This window comes from Ciona robusta, chromosome 11 (genome assembly GCF_009617815.1).
Source record: "Ciona robusta chromosome 11, ASM961781v2".
Lineage (NCBI taxonomy): Eukaryota > Metazoa > Chordata > Ascidiacea > Phlebobranchia > Cionidae > Ciona > Ciona robusta.
The window spans coordinates 1217763-1238005 of record NC_143245.1 but is presented as its reverse complement, the minus strand read 5'-3'; the positions used below and the strand labels follow the sequence as shown (position 1 = coordinate 1238005).

Genomic DNA, 20243 nt, shown 5'->3' with positions numbered 1-20243 from the left:
CTTCTCGAGTGATTTTCAACAGACTTAACACTGGCCAAGTCGTCATTATAATCAAGGCTAGATATTCTAAAAGAACAATTGGGATTTGACCCTACGAGACTTAGGATAGCGTTCCACCAACTGCGTCAGGAAGACTCGCTAGGCGTGATTAATCGAAGCAAGACAATCCGGAGCGACACCTACTGAGAAACAACCTCAAACGCTCAAACTAACTTAATCAATCAACAACTAATTGCTGGAGTATACCTTATAGAGTTGCCTGTCACAATAAGTTGTTGGGCTGGTAACAACATATAGTAATTTGGTTTAGATGAGAAATAAGTTATATTGTTCAAATGCAAGATGGTTCGTTCTCACAGCATAATATTTTTAAGCAAGCAAACAACGCATAAGTGTAGTCTGGAAAAACAGTTGACAAAAACTCAGGCACAAATATAAACGGATGCAAATATATAAGCCAACTGTGGTCTAACCCCTTGGCATGCCTCACTCCAGCACCTCCTTTATAAAGAATAAAAAACTCTGCAATGATAAACCAAGTCTGGTATACATAGAACAAACAGGGCGCGCGTTGCTATTTGACCTCACCCTTATATATAGAATGGGAAGCACAAAACAAGCAAGAACCATAGCAGTCCAAAAGAGCACATAAAAAAGCACCAATAGATTCAAGTATACAATCTTTTAACAGGCACCACTGTAGCAAAGGGTAAGATAGGCAGTTTAGATTGTTCCTGCTCCACAATAAACTTTTTCTCATAGGTCTTATTATTATTACATAGGGGCGGAATTTTGATGTCATTTTCCCGACAGACTAAATAATAAAGTTTAAACAAAGTTACGGGCCTTAAATTGTATGTTGAGCCATGTAATGTAGAATGTTGATATAAATTGGATCTGAACCAATTTAAATGTTTGCTTTCGTATGATAATCTGCCCAACAATTCACATAAGAAGTTAAGACTATTTTCTGACTTGACATTTGTAAGATTCCCAACCACTGAGCTTTCACTCAACACAGAATCCAATTCAAGATCCTCAATAAATGAAGAATCATTCTGTCGAACACTGGCGTAGTGGAGTGGTAACATTTTAGTGACAACCGGCACATAAGAAACATAATCATCGTTTTCATTATCCTTCTCTTTTTCTGTATATTTTCTTTTTTTCCAATTTTGAAAAGCTGTAACACAAAAATACTGTGTTACTAGTGTACAGTTTGTTCTGTATGGCTGACAACTTGGAAAACCTATTAGTAACCACTAGGTTGCAGTAATAATCCTTAAGCGTCTGGTCTAAAAACACACGGGTCCATAACAGTAGCAGCATTTTGCCTCGAACCCGATATTTTAGTACATAAAGCTGGCACTTTCCCCAATATACCATGGCACCTTACATGTATTAAAGTCCATAAGTCTATATATACCATGCGCCATATAGTACTATATATATAGTAGTGTGGGGGAAGATGGGACACCTTTAGCACAAAATATACAAATATCCTGATTGTGTTTTAAACAATTAACAACGGTCTATGAGAGTCGCGAGGACAAGGTTTTATAATTCTTTGAATGTTCTTTGTTTACTACCAAAATGTACGAGAAAACAGAATGAAAAGGTGTCCCATCTTCCCCCATCCTACTATATAACCTAACCTCTTTGAATAACAAGGGCAGCTTTTTCTCGTTGTCTTCTTAGTTTAAATCTCCCCCACCCCCGTTGTATAACGCACACAGCTTTGTTACGAGCAATTATTTTAAGTCTTCTAATCTTTCTGCATCTCCTGTGTAAATATAACTAGCATTAAATAGGCATCAATGTAGCATTCAGTAAAATACAACTCAATGCATTTTAAATATTTGCTTGGATCACAAAAAAGGTGATATATTTATTAATATATTAAGGAGAAGAGAATTAAAAGCAAAAGAGATTTGTTTTAACATAAAAATAATAATAATAAGCACATATTGTAAGTTGCTCGTGTAAAATCTAACCACTAATTAAACAGAAAAAGCATAACGACACTTAATATAACAAGATTAGCGTGTCTGCCTATAACCCAAAAGTTACAGGTTTAAGGCTTGTTGCTTTTAGTCCTGCTACCAATATGGGTGTAGGAGTTCTTGGGCAAGACACTTATGATAAAGCTTGTTGCATTCGGTAAAAGTAAAAAAAGAACCAATCTAACCTGACTTTAGTTCTAATCCTCCAATGTCTTTGTAAAGTAACCACAGCTTTAAGTCTTCGTTGCACGATATGTTTAATAAGCAATCGACAGAATTTACGTTGTGTGTGAAACCTCCATGCCCGCTGTATCTTCAACACACTTTGGGTCGTCTGTTCGTCGCGCTTGGTTTGCAACAATTCATACTGTGGGTGAATGAAACTTACTTTATTACTTTAACAACAGTTGTTAGGTGTCCATACAAACAAGCAGAGCCAAAGTATATTGCATTCACCACATTAATCAATGAGGTTCCCTGTTTGACAACTATGAGTGTAACTGTATTTTAATAATGTCACTTTTTTCTTAAAAATTTTACAAAATATGGGACACCTATCTTACACCACCCCAAAACTCGGGGTAAAATGAGTTTAACAATAAATATAAATCCATATCTCACCAGATCTGCCGACAAAAACACACATGTCTTCCCAAACTGCCAACATTTATCTGCATCGAGCTGGGTTTGATCCACCAACACTTGGTTCATTATTTTACGACAAATTTTCTGTGACTTTTTTAAATTCAACTGAGAATAACCTGTGTGTGGAAAAAGTAAAAGAATTAAAAAAATTGTGTAAAAAACAACTAAAAAACATGCTATAAATTTGTTAATGTAAAATAGGTCGTTGTTTTGATCTCTGTATTCAGATAATAAGTGGGTAAATTTAAACGTATTAGGAAAAGAAGTTATAACGTTCTGCCAAGTACATTAACAGGTAAAATATCCGGAAAAACTCTGGGCCAACTCTGACCTAAATCCTAGACGCTCTGGTACCTTAACCATACAGATTACAGAGAACGAGTGAAGTGTTTATAACATGCAAATCAACTACATGTACTATAAAGTCTGGTGGTCTGATTTATTTGACTTGAAAAAATGTGTGTTTTATTGTAGTACTACGACAAACCATTACTCCAGCGAATAAACAGATAAATATTAAAATAGGTAAGGATAATCAAAAAAATAGTATTATATGAACATTCGTCAGCTATAACTTGTATAAGCGAAGAATCCACATAACATACTGTATTTAAGTGGCTATAACTTGCCCTAATTGCTAAGCATAAGTCACTATATTATAATGTATTACAAATTAAACAGATATTTACTATTAGAGTAAATAAATTATTACATTATTACAAATTAAATAAAAAAACTTACATTTAACATATGTAGCAGTGTTATTAGTTGGTAACATGAATATATAATGAGAAATGAAATGCTGATATGACAACTGGTGTGGATGGAGGGAACCACATATTTGTATTGTCTTTACAACCCCGCTTGATCGTAATTGTTCTACCACCTGGTGGGGAAAGAGAGAAAGAAATTTAAATAATATATATTTAAGTGGTGATGGGGCATGGGTTTAAGTGAAATGGCTTTATAAAGGATTGCAATTTGCAACCATATGTTTATGCTGCTTGGGGAAATTGTTTAAAGAGTCTGGACCACGCTCATACAAGTTGGTTTTAAATGAAAATTTACACTTAATAAATACTATCTGTGGTAATTTTTTGTGAAAAAAATATTTAGTTTGGCCAAAAAAACGTTTTAAAAAGTGCCAAAAAATTCGCCTATTGTTGCGTCACTCGCGGGCACTATGACGTAAATTACGTCACGATCTTTTCTAATCGATCAGCTGATTTAGGCTTTGCTGTTTGCAGCAAAACAGTGTACCGTCGACATAGCATTTTCTGTTACTTTTAAATTAAGAAATAAGCGCGGGTAATGCCGTGGCCTGATTTTAGTTTAAAATTAATATTTTTAAAAATTGTTTGTAAGTGTATTACAGTATTACACTATTTAAATTTGTCAGTTAACAATAATGTAAAAGTGTCAGTGTGTGATGTATAGTCAGATAGAAGTATTTCATTTGATGAAGTGACATAAGCGAAGATCCTAGTCCACTAGCAATAGGTATTGAGCCTTTCCAGTTTGAACCTGTACTTCCAGCAAGTGTTGGGGAAGTAGACAGGCCAAGACCATGGAAAATAAGTGAAGCTGAGCAAATCAACAACACAATTTGGTGGGTTGACGAAGAATAGCATTTATTAAAAAAATGTGACATTTAATAAGTCTGTTGTTTAAAGTGTTGCACTGTCTTTTTTCCTGAATTTGTTGAAATTTGTGTAAACAGATTTGTGTTGCAAATATGATGTTCTTGACTGAGACCCGAGCATGGAATACAAATTTAGTGAAATCAATTTACTCTAGTCTAGTATTTATTGTTGGCCTTCATACCAAAAAGTTGGTCAATCACATGTTTATGGCATTTATTTTGTTTAGACAGTATCGCTACACAGCTGATCAGAACTTTGTTCGATAGGTACGGCAATGACTGGAAAAGGAAAACAGAAAGGTTCAACATTATAGTGACAGTTCAACAACATTTGCAAGAATTTTTCATCATTCAGTTTTGAATGGTCTTGTTTCATACAAAATGTGATTCATGCAAGAGTTATTGTAACAGAATACCCATAATTCTAATGTCACGTGTATCCGGCCGGCGGCCATTTTTATCATCATCGTTGTGTAGACCGCATGTTAATCATAACTGAGTTCGTACTAATCGTACATATACAATACAAGCTTCTTCAAGGTCACGCCTGCTTATATAATCGAACCTCAACATTACATGGTGTCAGAGTGAGAAGATGTCTGAGACAGTACAGCTCACACAGCCTAAGTCTATGTGCTTTAGTTCAGCAAATTCTGCAGAAACTTGGCGTAGGTGGGAAGTTTCATTCCGAACCTACCATGCGGCAGCACAACTTGACAGCAAGCCAGGCAAGACCCAGGTTGCAATTTTGTTACACTGTGCAGGTCCAGAAGCGCAAGACATATTTGCTAACTTTCAGTTTAGTAACACAGATGATGACAAATCTGATAACATTGAGAATGTGATAACAAAGTTTCGCCAGTATTGTGAGCCAAAGAAGAACGTCATATTTGAGACGTACAAGTTCTGGCAGCGTGACCAACATGAAGGAGAACCTTTTGACAAGTGGGTCAATGATTTAAGAATTATATTACATGGCTGTGAATATGGTAATCACAAAGACAGGCATCTACGTGATAAAATTGTGCTAGGCATACATGACAGTGGTGTTAGAGAAAGATTGCTACGAGACGCTGATCTAACACTAGCTAAAGCTCTAGATATATGCCACGCAGCAGAGACAAGTAAAGCACAAATGAAGCATATGATGGAAAAGCCCATTCAAGAACAGCATGTATATACCATACAGAGAAGGCCCCAGAAGACACAGAACTATGCAAAACCTAGGCATTGGGAGAACCAAAATCTGCATAAGAAGATGCAACATAGCAGTTGTCAATACTGTGGAACAGAGCATGCAGCTAGAAAATGTCCAGCATATGGCAAGACATGCAGTGTATGTGGTCTACGAAATCATTTCGCGAGAGTATGCAGAAAGCGACAGCAATCGAGGAAAGTTCATGAACTTACAGCAGACACTACACGCGATGAAGCAGATGTACCAGCTCTAAAAATAACATGTATAGGCAAATCGTTAAGCAAAGCAACAAAGATGATTGCTGAAGTAACACTACAGAATGCCTGCGACGAGAAAATGACTGTCAAATGTAAGTTAGACACAGGCGCAGAAGCGAATGTCTTACCGCAAACGCTATACAACCAGTTTCGGAATTGTACACTAAAGAAAACCAGGACAGTGCTCACGGCTTTTGGAGATCATAAGATACAACCGCTAGGCACAACATTATTGCGATGTACAACAGAAAGTGGAGGTGCGTATGATTTGATGTTCTACGTCACAGATGCCACGCAGTCTCTTATACTTGGTGAAGATGCCTGCGACCAGCTGAAATTAGTAAGAAGAGTAGATACGTTCACAACAGCTCAACAAGCGCTTACTTTGCAGCAGGTGAAGAGTGAGTACGCGGATATATTTACCGGAGCAGGTGAGTACGAGAAGCCGTACCACATTCAACTTAAACCGAACGCACAAGGTGTGATTCAGCATCCGAGAAACATTCCCTATGCAATGCGACCACGACTGAAGGCGTACATGGACAAACTTGAAGCAGAAGGAATGATTGCAGACGTTGATAGACCGACAGATTGGGTAAGCAATCTAGTTCTTGTCGAAAAGAAAAACAAGAGTTTAAGGATATGTTTGGATCCGAAGCCACTTAATGCCGTCATAATGCGTGAACGGTACAGGATACCAACACCAGCTGATGTACAGGCCCATTTGTCTGGAAAGAAACTATTTACGGTCATGGACATGAAAGACGGATATTGGCATGTCAAGCTTACAGACGAGTCGTCATACCTTACGACATTTCACACCCCATGGGGAAGAAAGCGATTTTTAAGAATGCCATTTGGCATCTCATCAGCAAGCGAAGTCATGCAGAAACGAAACGAAGAAACTTTCGGTGACATTCAAGGAACACACGTCATAGCAGATGACATCATAATAGCCAGCGAAAATGAAGAGGAACATGACAAAATACTACGGAAAGTATTAACACGTGCCAGAGAAAAGCGAGTCAAGTGCAATCAAGACAAGATTCAGTTCAAAGTGAACACGGTGGAGTACATGGGAAACCTTGTTACTGAGAAAGGATTGAGACCTGACGACAAAAAGATTGAAGCGATTGTTAATATGCCGACCCCAAATGATGTCGCATCGCTTCAACGTTTGCTCGGTATGACAAAGTACCTTGCACAATATATTCCCAATGAGTCGTCAATTACAGCACCTTTGAGGTTACTATTAAAGAAAGATGCTGAGTGGAAATGGACTGAAACACACAGTAAAGCGTTATCTGACTTAAAAACTGTTTTGACTAGCAAGCCGCTTTTGACTTTTTATGACGTAACAAAGCCAATAACAATGCAGTCAGACGCGTCACAATACGGGTTGGGAGCATGTTTACTGCAAGAAGGAAAACCTATTGCTTATGCTTCCAGAGCCATGACAAAGGCCGAAGTTAATTACGCCCAGATAGAAAAAGAAATGCTATCAATCGTATTTGCAGCGAAGAAATTTCATCAGTACATTTACGGTAAAGAAGAGGTTGCAGTGGAGACTGACCATAAGCCACTGGAGTCAATTTTAAAGAAGCCCCTAAGCAAGGCACCGCCACGACTTCAACGACTAATGCTATCCCTTCAACCATATGACATTAAAGTACGTTATGTCCCTGGAAAGTATTTGTACCTTGCCGACACGCTTTCTCGAGCGTATTTACAAGGAACATCGGACGAAGAACTTCACGACGACCTAGTACGTGTTATACACTCTTTAATTTCAAATTTACCTGTGACAGCGAACAGATACGAAGATATACAGCGCGCAACAGAGCAAGACACAACGTTACAGAAGGTAACACGCTACTGCCAACACGGATGGCCTCGAACACAAAGGCAAGTTGTACCAGAAGTCCGAAGATACTGGAACATAAGAGATATGCTTCATACAGCCGACGGGATCGTTTTCTACAACGAAAGAATTGTAATACCGACAAAGATGCGAGAGTTCGCATTAAAGCTCATACATGAAAGCCACCTTGGAATGGAGAAATGCAAATCCAGAGCACGAGAACTTCTTTATTGGCCTGGAATGGCGCATGACATAGAAGACATAGTCATGAAATGCACTATTTGTTGCAAGTACCAAAGAAATCACAGACGTGAGGTAATGATTCCACACGAAATACCCGATGGTCGATTTTTAAAAGTCGGCATGGATATCATGACGTTTAGAGGCAACGATTATCTGGTTGTTGTTGATTACTACTCAAAATACCCAGAAATTATATCTTTGACAGATAAGACCGCGAAAACAATCGTGGAACACCTAAAAAGCATGTTTGCTCGTCATGGAATACCGTGAGAAGTTATAAGCGACAATATGCCCTTTGCAAGCAAGGATTTCTTGGATTTCGCAAAATCATGGGATTTTAAAACCACAACGTCGTGCCCGAGATATCCACAATCAAACGGTCAAGCGGAAAGAACAATTCAAACACTAAAAAACCTACTGAAAAAGGCTTATGATGATGGCAAAGACCCCTATCTAGCAATCTTGGAGTACAAAAACACACCTATCTCTGATTTACAATATTCACCAGTTCAAATGTTAATGAGTAGAAGACTGCGCACGAAGATACCAATACATAAAGATCTACTAAAACCAGAAGTGGTGGATGCTTATGTAGGACTAAAGAAACGACAACTAAGGCAGAAACATTATTATGATAGAGGCACTAAAGCCTTGCCACCATTAAAGAAGGGAGATGTTGTAGGGTATCGAAAAGATGGTCACTGGAAGAAAGCCATTGTCACTAATCGAGCGTGTGAACCTCGATCCTATATCATACGAAACGAGTTTGGTAATTTATTACGACGCAATCGAAGGCAACTGAACAATATGCCAGGAGTCATGGTAAACACCTACGTTGATCACAATGACTATGTACCAGACACCCGATCTATGACGTCACAAAGTCAGACCAATGTAAACAACATGCCCATAGTAAATAATAATGCTTCGTCAACAGAGCGTATATCACGCTACGGTCGCCCAATTGTAACGCCAGCTAAATACCGTGATTATTATGTGTAAATATCGCACTGGTATTCATATGCTTGTGTTTTTTCCAGTCAGTTGTCAACATTGCATTTTTCGTTCATTGTTTATGTGTAACGATGTACTCAATTTCATTGATTGACATTTCGTTTTCACAATGACTCTTTTTAAGAAGGGAGGTGTAACAGAATACCCATAATTCTAATGTCACGTGTATCCGGCCGGCGGCCATTATTATCATCATCGTTGTGTAGACCGCATGTTAATCATAACTGAGTTCGTACTAATCGTACATATACAATACAAGCTTCTTCAAGGTCACGCCTGCTTATATAATCGAACCTCAACATTACAGTTATGTTGTTTTAAATTAAGTACATTCAACATTACAAGAAATACATATTTAAGTATTGGATTATTTTCATTGTTTTGAATAAAGAATACTTGTACCGGATGGTGGATCTGTTCTTCTGCGCTCTCCAAATACAATGCTGCTTACTTGATCCGAACAAGTTTCCTTGCATATTCTAATTAGAACATATCATAGTAAAGCGATCTGAAGTAAAATGTGCACTACAAATATGAGATGACCAGCATACCAATGTAATGTTGCTTGCTTTTTTTAAGCCCCGCTCTTTCTTTTGAAAATGAAAACACACACACACTTCTCGCTTTACAGCCATTCTTGTCTTGCTATTTTAAACACAGCACCTATCAGGCATGATTACTCGGCTTATGGTAAACTCCTATATGGTAACTTTAAATACAGATATAAATATAGTCTATGCCATATAGGGAAAAAAACAAAAAGAATTTAAAATCTGAACCCTAGAAAGTCACGAAAACTAATTCTCCACTAAGCTTGGTAGGCTATTTTATGTGGTTATTCACTGATCCCTAGGAAATAGCTTCCAATAAGTTGCTGAAGCCATAGGTATTGTTAATACCTTAAAAAACGTTTTGATTTGCTTATCTATCAAAACTGCACCAATAAACCGCTGATAGACCGGGTTTTCCCCATAAACGAAATATTGCAATGTGATGTCACAGTGCCCGCGAGTGACGTTTTTTACAACTTTGAAATTTGATTTTTTAAACGTTCATAACTTTTAAATTAAAGCGAATTTTCACAAACTGGCTGTGAATTTAGCATCAGTAGACATAAAACTTTATTCTTATGCAAAAAACTGCGCAACCATGAGAACCGTGGGCCGGACTCTTTAAACATTTAATTTTGGAAGAAAAAAATGAAATTATTATTTTAAAGTTGAATTCAATTATGCTAAAACAAATATCCTTTTTGCTTTAAAACATATAAATTTGTTATATGTATCAATGTATGACTACTTTGTGAAAGTTTTTATAAAATTACTCTGAGATTTTAAACTTTGTTAATTAATTATCCTTTGAAATAATATATTCTATTGGTATGTTGGGTCTTCTGGGTTGGTTTTTGCCAGACATAGAAATATCAATTAAAGATATAACTTGGTGAATTATGAACAAATAACACTTGCATGGCATTGAATCAAACCTTGAAGGTAAAAACTGTTGCAAAAGTTAGTTTTCGAAAAAAAAATGTTGGTAAAAGTTCTGAAGACCATTTATAATAAAACAAAACACTCATATGGCATGACTCAAACTTAGCAGGTAAAATTGTTGAAAACATTTTTTTTAGAAAAACATGTATTTTTGCTAAAACAAAGGCCATTTATAATAATAAAGGCCATTCATATTAAAACAATCAAACTCACATGTCTTGAGTCAAACTTCGAAGGCAAAGACTCGATATTAGGTTTGATGCATCGGATGTAGTTGCAGTTGGTGGAAGACATCGTGGTCAATAATTCATCCAAGGATCTCTGGTGGAATGGAAGGTAGACAAGTTAAGATGAGGTATAAAAGTGTCAATATAAATGTGGGGAAGTCTATCTTAAGAATCATACAATGGCTGCAGCAACCCCCAAGTTTCTCTGGTAAAAGTTAAGGCTATTTATACAAGTTACTACTGGGCACAATGCCATCGCTTTATATTGTAAAGGTTATAAACGTAGTCTAAACTAAACTGAGTGTCCTTTAGCAATAGACTTAACAACAATGGCCCCAACCCAGTGGTCACTCATGGCTTGTCTGAATTGTCAGTCATACATAAAACCCTTTTGTCTTACAGAACATAACAGTAATAATGGCCGACGCATTTGTACAGTTGTTACAAAACCAGTTCCTTTTTTGACAATTTCTCCGACCAAGTGGTCATTAATTGGTCGTCTATATTAGAAAACATAATATTGGTGCATAAGTTTAATTTGTTTTAAAGAAATTACTAACAAAATGTTCGGAACAAACATATCGAAGTTACAGAGTGAATATAACACTTATATAGTATGAACATCATCTTTTATTCCAAAGTGACATTTCATTTAAACTGTCTCAAGGGACATTTACATCTAACTTTATGACATCATAATGATGCATTGAAATGTCATATTAGCTACTGTAGTAATGAATGGTGACCTTCATGCAGCATAACATTAACTCGCTATCTATGCTGGCAAATTTATAAATTACATACAAGATACTTGGTAGTTCTATTCTATTTGCACAACAATATGTTTAAAACAAACTACAAAATAATCTTACTTTTTCCCAAACTACAAAATAATCTTACTAAGAAATACTCAAACGTTTAAATTGTACAGCTATATAAAACACAAGAGATCTGTAATGAAATATATCTTGTGTTTTATATATCTTACTTTCGTTTCGTATCATTAGTACATTATATTACGTTATTTTTTTTAACAATTGACAACGCTGTTTTATAGTCATAAGAATACTGTTATATAGTTATGCAAATATGCTTTGTTTTCTACCACAAGTTACGATAAAAGAGAATAAAACATGTACCATCTTACCCCACAACCTACTTTATTCTGCATAACTTACTTTAAACTGGGATAAGACGGTCTCTAGGGACTTCCCCTTGGCAGTGGGGGCGTCAGGGTTCGGGGGTTTATCGAGCATGAGGTCTTGAACAAATTGGTTGCTACTTGCAAGTAAAAGCTCACGTATTTCTTGAGGTAGTTCATCCTGGAACCAATGATTGTACAGATTTAATACAGAAAAGGAAGAATCATATTGTTTAATACAGTTTGTCTTGCACTTTACTTTTTATTAAACTATTTTTATTAATTAACGACTTCATGATTGTACAGATTCAACATAGATAAAGTAAAATCATATTTTCTTCATATATATACGCAATTGTTACATGGTTTGTTATATGTATGACAATAAAGGTGTTGCAAGTTTTGCGTTTCAATAGAATCTAATATTTCCATGCACTTTATGTATCATGATTGAAAAAAATGTAGAAGAAGGTAAATTCATATTTTCTTTATATATACCCGTTATTACTACATAGCATGTTATATGGGTGATAAAGTTTGTCAGGCAATTTAATTTTATTTAAACTAACGTTTCAACTATTCAAACAAAAAGTTGTGTTTATGTTTTTTAATCAAGGTATTATTACATCATAAACATTATGTTTCATTCATCCCTTTAACTACAGTAACGAAGATCAGATTAAATAAAAGAGCTGGGAGAAAGGGAATTAGCAGCAAAACAACAGTATTTAAAACACGGTACAGGTAAAAACTACTTGAGTAAAAGTGTCAATATATATTAGAAAATCAATAATTATATTCTTTTCAATAATTGTATTCTTTTATATCCCACCTTATTTTTCATGATGAGCAGTTCTACTGAATACACCACCTTCCCCGCATAATGGTTAACAGTGAAGGAAGGGGTGTCGGTTGATATCCGTGGTTGGGTGATGTACGGGTTCTTGTGGAAGGAATCGGTTAAACGAGCCTGTAGTTGCTGGGGATTGGTGGTTCGGTTCAATCGGCATTCCTGGAAGGTAATAAGAGGGAAGATCTATTTTATGTTATAAGCAGACTCTGCAAACCAGACAACCTACTCCAACAATCGTAACAATTTAATTTAATCCACATTCTGTTAAGAACGAATGAATGCAACTTATTTTTCGCATGGCTTATTTTTCAAAACACATTTGTAACTTCAAGTTGAAAATATTTTTTATTTTTTTTATTCTATTTATGACTGGCAATTTAGCCTAAAAGGGACCACTGGCATTGCTCCAAGTGTTGGTTGTTCTGTTTCCTGTCAATTAAATAATAAGGAACCTAAACAAGTCTAACCACTTAGGGTCTTATTTAAGCAGTACAGAGCTCGTGGTGTAATGTAGATTATATAAGTTTAAGAACCACTGGCTTACAAAGCACCAAACAAACCCCTACTTACCTCATTCAACAAAGCAAATAAACTATTCCTGTTTGCTTCCAAAGAAATCAAACAATTTATTTTATCGTTGACATCCAGCCCCTCCCACGACACGCCCTCCAATGCTAATTCCTCCTATAAGAAAAAAGAGAACAAAACTTGACCTACTGTTTTCATAAAATTAAAACATTCTGTATGTTTTTTATGGTAAGTTTTTGCTTAAATTTAATAAAAAGAACTTATAAAATATATATATGCTATTCGTGAAAACAAAAAATGTATTATGTTATAACTTAATTTTTATGAATATAGTAAAAATCTGTGGGCCTAGTCTTTACAATACCTCCTGGTTAATGGAAACTTAAAATGGCCTAAAAAGTAGTTTAAGAAAATAAAAGGGTTAACAAATTTTGCCAAAGTGAGATGCTCACAAAACCAACTGCATAGTAGCGTCACTGACTAATAAGGATATTATTCACCTGTTTAAGCTTAAGAAAGTTGTGTATGTAGTATTGCTGTAACTTCTCATTTGCATAGTTTATACAAAGTTGTTCAAGACAGTTGTGTTCAAAACTTTCAAAACCATAAACATCCAACAGACCTGTGGAAAGAAAAAAAAGGGGATTTTAAGAAAACATTTGCTAAAACAAAAATATTCTAAGGAAAATTTAATAAAGGCAGTATTTGAGTATAAATAATGAAAAACATCTAAAAATTGCAAAAAAATGGAAAAACATATAAAACCGCAAAAAAATATAAAACTGTTAAAGCTGCAAAAAAAACACTTTAAAAATAATAAACTCTGTGCTTTGACCCTGACAAGTTTAATAACTTTTGTTCTAAGTTACAAACAATACACTTCACAGTTTCAAAAACTCACCAATAAAATGATAGGCTGCATTAGACTGTGCAGATAAATCGTTTCCAATCTGCTTAACCAACCACAAGAACAATCGTTCGTACATACACTTAACCATAGCATCACGACGCGCACGACACTCCACCCTCGTACACGGACGTTTGAACACGCTGCGTCTACGATCGGCGGAGCGTGTTGAACCAGCTTCAATTTTACGAACAGTTAACGTCTAAAAAAACAAAAATCATATTTTATTTTAGATTATAAGAAACTGTGGAGAAATTCATTATTTCTGCCATGCTTCTCTTAATATTGCTCCTAAGTACAAATGTTTGATAATATTAGTTAGTACAGTAGGTAGCTAAATTTAAAACATTTTATACGTTTGATTATTAGATAAAGTAAAATTCTATTCTCTTCAATGGAAGCAAGTTTACCAATATAGGATACGTCTAAATAAATATAACAAAATCTAATTTACCTGCACAAGGTGGTTAATAGGGACAGCCAAGAGTTGAGATGATGTTTTAACACTGCTTTGTAAACATGGAGGAATTGTGCACGGAGTGCTTAAGTCATCATCTCCTTCAAAGTCTAACTGAAATAATATATTAAAAGTTGGAAAACTCTAAGAAATAAACTTGTATAGTTTACCTTAGATTACCATGGGTCCATTTGGGTTGGAAATAATAGTAACTAATAAATAACCTTAAGAATTAAAGTTTTTTTCTCAATTTCAAGAAAATTTTGTTTAAAAAAATTTTGCCCATCCTTTAAAAAATAACACCACAGTAAGCTGAGACAAACAACCTGATTCAAATGCAGAATTGCCGACAAAGTTGCGAAAATCCTATTTTGTGACTCGGTAAATATTCCAACGCTCATCATGGATTTACGAGTTTTATCAAACGCTGACTCATCATCCATTCTCTCCATTGATTGGTTGAAACTATTTGCTGAGTCACCACTGCCATTGTGCTGAGGTTTTACGGAGTTGTTGGAGTTGACGTTTTGCTCCCTGAAGTCTGGGTAATAATGAAATGCAAAATATCTTTTTTTATCACTTTTTTGAGTTCGCTGAAATCTAATTGAAAATATATTGCAAAATATTAGTTTACTTAGGGTGGTTAGACATGATTTAAAACTTCCTGGCCTAAATTCTAGGACTGATGGAGTGCTAGGCTGCGGAACCTTACCCACATACAACAGAACCAGAGAATACCAGGTTCAAAGCAAGATTCCACCACCATTGTGGGAGTATGTCACTTTGGGCAAAACACTGAACAATAAATAGATCATATCAGTGCAGAGGTTACGCATAGGTTAGAGAGCATGTCTTATAACCGGAGCCGTCTGGAGGATACCTGGTTCGAAGCTATAATCTGCTACCTTTTATCATATTTACATAGAAGGTCTAACCCCTGAATCCTTTTATAAAATACAGACATAAAACACATAATTACATCATAATCACCTTTGTTCATGAACCCTACATCCGGAAGTTTCCATTCCCTTCTCTCCTCCTCACTACTCCCGTTGATCATCTGATAGAAGATGTGGTAGGACCGCTCCAAATCGTCTCTGCTCGATACTCGGGTTTTCTCAAGTAGATAAACTTGCAGGTTTGCCCCGATCATGGTACCACACCTGGTAGATATGTTATATAATGGACAAACTGAAATTGGAATATATAATGTAACATACTGACTGAATGACTTTGCTTGATCTTTTAGGTTACACTTACAGTAACAAAGACTGGTAAAGTTTACAAAAAGCAAAAAGACGGAAAGTAACGTACAAATGTGATAACGTGCTTATGAATAAAACAAAACCTAATTAATAAAAGCTGTGATCGTTTAGCTTTAAGTTGTAAAACAGGGAGATATTATACACATCACAATTGTAATAACTAACAAAACTTTCATTTTATTATTTATTTTAATTTATACTAGCTAAGATGCAACAAAAAAAGTTCTTCAAATATATAAAATGTCTGGTAGCAAAAGCAAAATATTTTTCTTGTACATTTAACTATTACTGGGATAAACAAAAACAACAAAAAATCACATCATTTGTTATTAAAACAAAGATACAAACAATGCCCACCTATCATATTGTAACTGTATGTATTTCCCGAATCGACTGCTGTTGTGGTTGCGAGGGGTGGCTGCGTTACCAAAAGCCTCCAAGATGGGATTTGAACTCAACACCCGGTGTTCTATCTCATCTCCAACAAATGAGTCGGACAGGTTAAGTTGGGCATGATGTAAGTTCACTGTAGCAAGGTAGCGCATCAAACAACGCACTGTCCATGTCTGTGTGTATACAAGCTTGTTAACATGGAGAAACACAAGTGAGTAAGGCAGCTAACAGCTCATGGAAAGATTTCATTATCAACAAGCAAGTTACTTTTGGCCAAAATCCGTCCATTCTCTTCACTCCTAATGTTAGTTACATTTGACAGATTCGAATTATGGATTAGTAAGCTGTATTGCCTGTATAATTATTATCAATAATAGATAACCACTTGACTAGTATGATGGTAATACTAACTATTAATTGCAAGATAAAAAAATGTGAAAACACTGCCATACATTAACACACCCCTTTGAAGCAGTTTAACTTTAACACCCACCTTCCCAGCTCCACTTTCACCGCTGATAATAATAGATTGATCATTTCCATCTTTCATGTTTCGTAAAGCGCGTTCCGCTACACCGAACACATGTGCGGGCATGCATGACAACTCCGATAATGGCGACAAATGGTAGTTGTTTATTTTCTAAAAAAAGGAATAAATATCTTTTATTAAAATTTTTATCGCAAACTCATTTTTTAACACTTTCCAATTTCACCTGATTTGTAATTTTTATTAAGATTTTTATTAGAAAATCAACTAAACAAAAAATAGAAAAAACATTTAAGTTTTTTTTCATTTTATATAGAAACAGCATATAATTAATAAATTTTGAACCTTAAACGACTTGAATTGTTTCTATTAAAATATCAATATAATTGTTTTACCTTTTCATCAAATAAATTTGAAACTTCTTGAAATGGGTTAACAGCCAATATTGTTCCAGCACCCAAGTTGCTGTAGTAGACACCACTGTGGTAAGCTTTCCTTATTGCATGGAGGACTAAAATAATAAGGATAATGGAAATGGTGAGAATGAGAATTATAAACCCAAGTTTTTTTTAGAATCAAAACTTGCATTTTATACACAGGCACCAAACATGGGGTGTCAGGGTAGTCAGGGCAACCCCTGAATTTTCTACACTGCAATGGGGAGTAAACATTACAAACAATAAGGTGAGATTTGTTTCACATAATTGTAGTGTTACTCCTGCCTCCCCTTTGTTTATAAAAACTTGTTACATCAGTAAGTGTCTTGCATTGTATACCTGATGGAGTAGACAGCGAACCAAGTTTAGAAAGATCGTTTTCAATTTCATTTTCTTCAATGTTTTCCATCGATAATATTCGGTAAAAGTTCTGAAAAACATTCTACTGTATTTTCACTATTTTGTAACAAATGTATTCTAGACCAGGTCGGCCAACGCTTTATAAATGAACAACATTTGACTCACAAAACTCAGTGGCACACTTTTACATTCAAAATATTCATATACCTGGTGCACAAAGAAATTTTTGGTCACTCTGATACGTAGGTTAATGTATGCTAAATGCTATTGCCTACTGTGTAATCTTTTTTTACACTTAAATTACTTTTATATTAAAAAAATACCTAAAACAGGGTATATTATATATATTATTTTGCACTTTTAATTTGTATATTTAATTCCAACAATCTTAAGGCCTATATTTATTTACATTCTCTAAAAAAAGCAATGCTGTTCTGCAACTATATAATATATTCAAAAGTGTTCAGTAGTGTTACCTTGCTTGCTTTTAAAAGTTTTGTCTCCCCAGAAAAATATTCAACTTTAATTTGTTTGTTTTGTAAAACTTCCACCACCCTTGCGGGTTGCCATACTTCATCAGGGTGGTCCGCCCATATTAACATTCCCTTAAAATGAAATCATTAAATAATATACGGATAAATAGAACTTGCTTTATCATAGCGTGGCCAGAAAACGACAACCGTTATAAAACAGGTGATCATAGCTGAATATTATTTGTTATTTTCCTAAAAAATTACATCAATGACAATGATACTTTGTTTATTTTCTGTTTAAAAAACTTGGCATGTTGCTATAAATGCCTTTTATTAAATATTTGGTGCTAGTGCAGTCTCCCCCCTCCCACCTTATTTGCTAACCACTAACCCCTATAACCACTAACTACGTAGGGGTTAGTGGTTAGCAAATAAGGTGGGGGGAGATTCTTCACTAACACGAAATATTTAATAAAATGACTTTATACATATAACGCTTTTATAAGTTGCTACATACTAAAGCTTTGTAATATAACTTAAAGTCATGTTGGGTGAATTTCAAAATTAATATTTATTCGTAAAGTGCCGTGTCGCCCGTGTGCACATTGACATTTATACTTTCTATAAACATACTTCAGCCATAGGTACAAACTGTATACAGAGTCTACACGTTTAAAGCAACAATATTTACCCATTTTGTATTCAATACATTTTGCTAAACGTACCTTTTGAAACTTCATGCTAAGTTCTAATAATTTTACACCGTAGGTTTGAACTGTACATTTGAACGGAGTGTCGCAGTTATAAGGTAGGCCCTGTATCACAGCAACGTGAATATTATGGTATCCCTGAAATATAAACGAGCAACACAAACTAGAATAAAAATATGTTTGCGCCAATTTCAAAATTGCGGCGGTGAACTAGAGGGAAACCACCAAAACAAAGACAAAGAAAATGCGGTCTTTTAAAACCCCGAAAGGTATTGACGGGGTAATAAGCCAATTCTGGCCTAAGTTCTAGTAGTCTAGGACCCATGGCATGACACGCTAGAAGACCTTACCCACAAAAATGTAAAAGTATTGACTGACTGAATTAATAAAACGGATTTAAAACGAATTACTGTACCCTAAAAACAAAAAATTGTGAAGTTATGAGATTGCTAAGTAATTGAGCGTGTTTTTCTTTTTTCACCAGACACTAATGGGCTGTAAAGATTCACAAATATTAAATACAGAAAATAGAAACAAATATGCGCAAAATGTTATACCTGGTAACTCGTAAGCTCAAGTACGATGTATGCAAAGCAGCCTATGTGGTATACACAGTAAGACAACAATGTTATAACGTTTCTTCACGACGCGGGGATGAATAAATGATGATGAGCATTGCATTTGGACCGCATTTTCGAGCGAGTAATACATATACAGTATAGGATGGGAGAAGACGGGATGTCTTCAGCACATTCTATCCAAATATCCTGATCGTTTTTAAACAATTGACAACGGTCTATAAAGGTCGGGATAATACGTTTTTATAGTTCTTCAAATTTTGTTTGTTTACTACCAAATAGGACATCAAAATAGTGCAACATTTTGCAGCAATCGCCTAAATATAGCATGGAAGAAGAAACTTCGTATTTATGCAAGCACGTTAACACCGATAGATGCCGATGAAAACTTGCACAAAAACAAATGGACAATCATGCTAAGTTGAAGAACCGACTTTCCCTAGAGGGGTTACAAATGCTGACCGAGTATATCTGGTTTTATGCGCTATTTTCTTCAGTTACATCTTATTTTTGATCAAATACCAGAACGCTCCGGTTTGGAGACATGCGTCCGCTGGGATGACAGAAGAAAAACCACCTTGCAGCGTTATATTCAAGTTGCACAAGACTGATACTAAGTGGCGGTATTGTCACAACTTTTTGTATTGGCTTAATATATCTTACACCTACTGCATTTCTGGTTGCGTAAGATGCACGTGATACCCACAGAAATAAAAAAGAGTAGAACGCGCAACTTCCCAAAACCGTGATATACTCTTTTTTTCTATTCACGTAACCGCCAACTGCGTCCCCATTTCGCTTGGTCTCCATTGTAAAAGATAGGCGCAGAGTAGCAACAAAACAACAGCCATTAAACACACATATTGAATAAAAACTACTTGAGGTAAAGCATTAACTAAAAAGCGTGTCTGCTAAACCCAACATTGTATAGTTTACCCCGCAATGTAATATCATACCATGAGCGTCATTGGGTCATGTATGAATTATTTAATGAAACGACCATTGTGTTTGTTTCCAATCTCCCACCGCGATTCCTTAAATTCAAATTGGGACGCTGGATTGGAATGTAAA

General features: G+C 35.5%; 1 protein-coding gene across 2 annotated transcripts; it reads right to left on the bottom strand.

Moving 5' to 3' along the window:
• Positions 1 to 300: 300 nt before the first annotated feature.
• LOC149727641 (unconventional myosin-XIX-like) lies at positions 301 to 20153 on the bottom strand. 2 transcript variants are annotated; one of them, XM_089887684.1, is made up of 21 exons: positions 19152 to 20153; positions 18610 to 18699; positions 17888 to 18016; positions 17391 to 17481; positions 17010 to 17125; positions 16621 to 16767; positions 16092 to 16300; positions 15460 to 15632; positions 14796 to 15010; positions 14467 to 14583; positions 14007 to 14214; positions 13606 to 13727; positions 13148 to 13261; positions 12557 to 12736; positions 11762 to 11905; positions 10570 to 10677; positions 3390 to 3534; positions 2625 to 2764; positions 2189 to 2370; positions 1656 to 1783; positions 301 to 1183 (listed from the first exon to the last, which is right to left on the bottom strand). In XM_089887684.1, the coding sequence occupies exons 2-21, from the start codon at positions 18622 to 18624 to the stop codon at positions 669 to 671; spliced, it is 3198 nt and encodes a 1065-aa protein (XP_089743810.1). In that variant the 5' UTR covers positions 18625 to 18699; positions 19152 to 20153; the 3' UTR covers positions 301 to 668. The 2 variants fall into 2 exon arrangements, with proteins under 2 accessions (XP_089743810.1, XP_089743809.1); XM_089887683.1 differs by having other exon boundaries at positions 18610 to 18732; positions 19152 to 20151.
• Between the last annotated feature and the right edge of the window lie 90 nt (positions 20154 to 20243).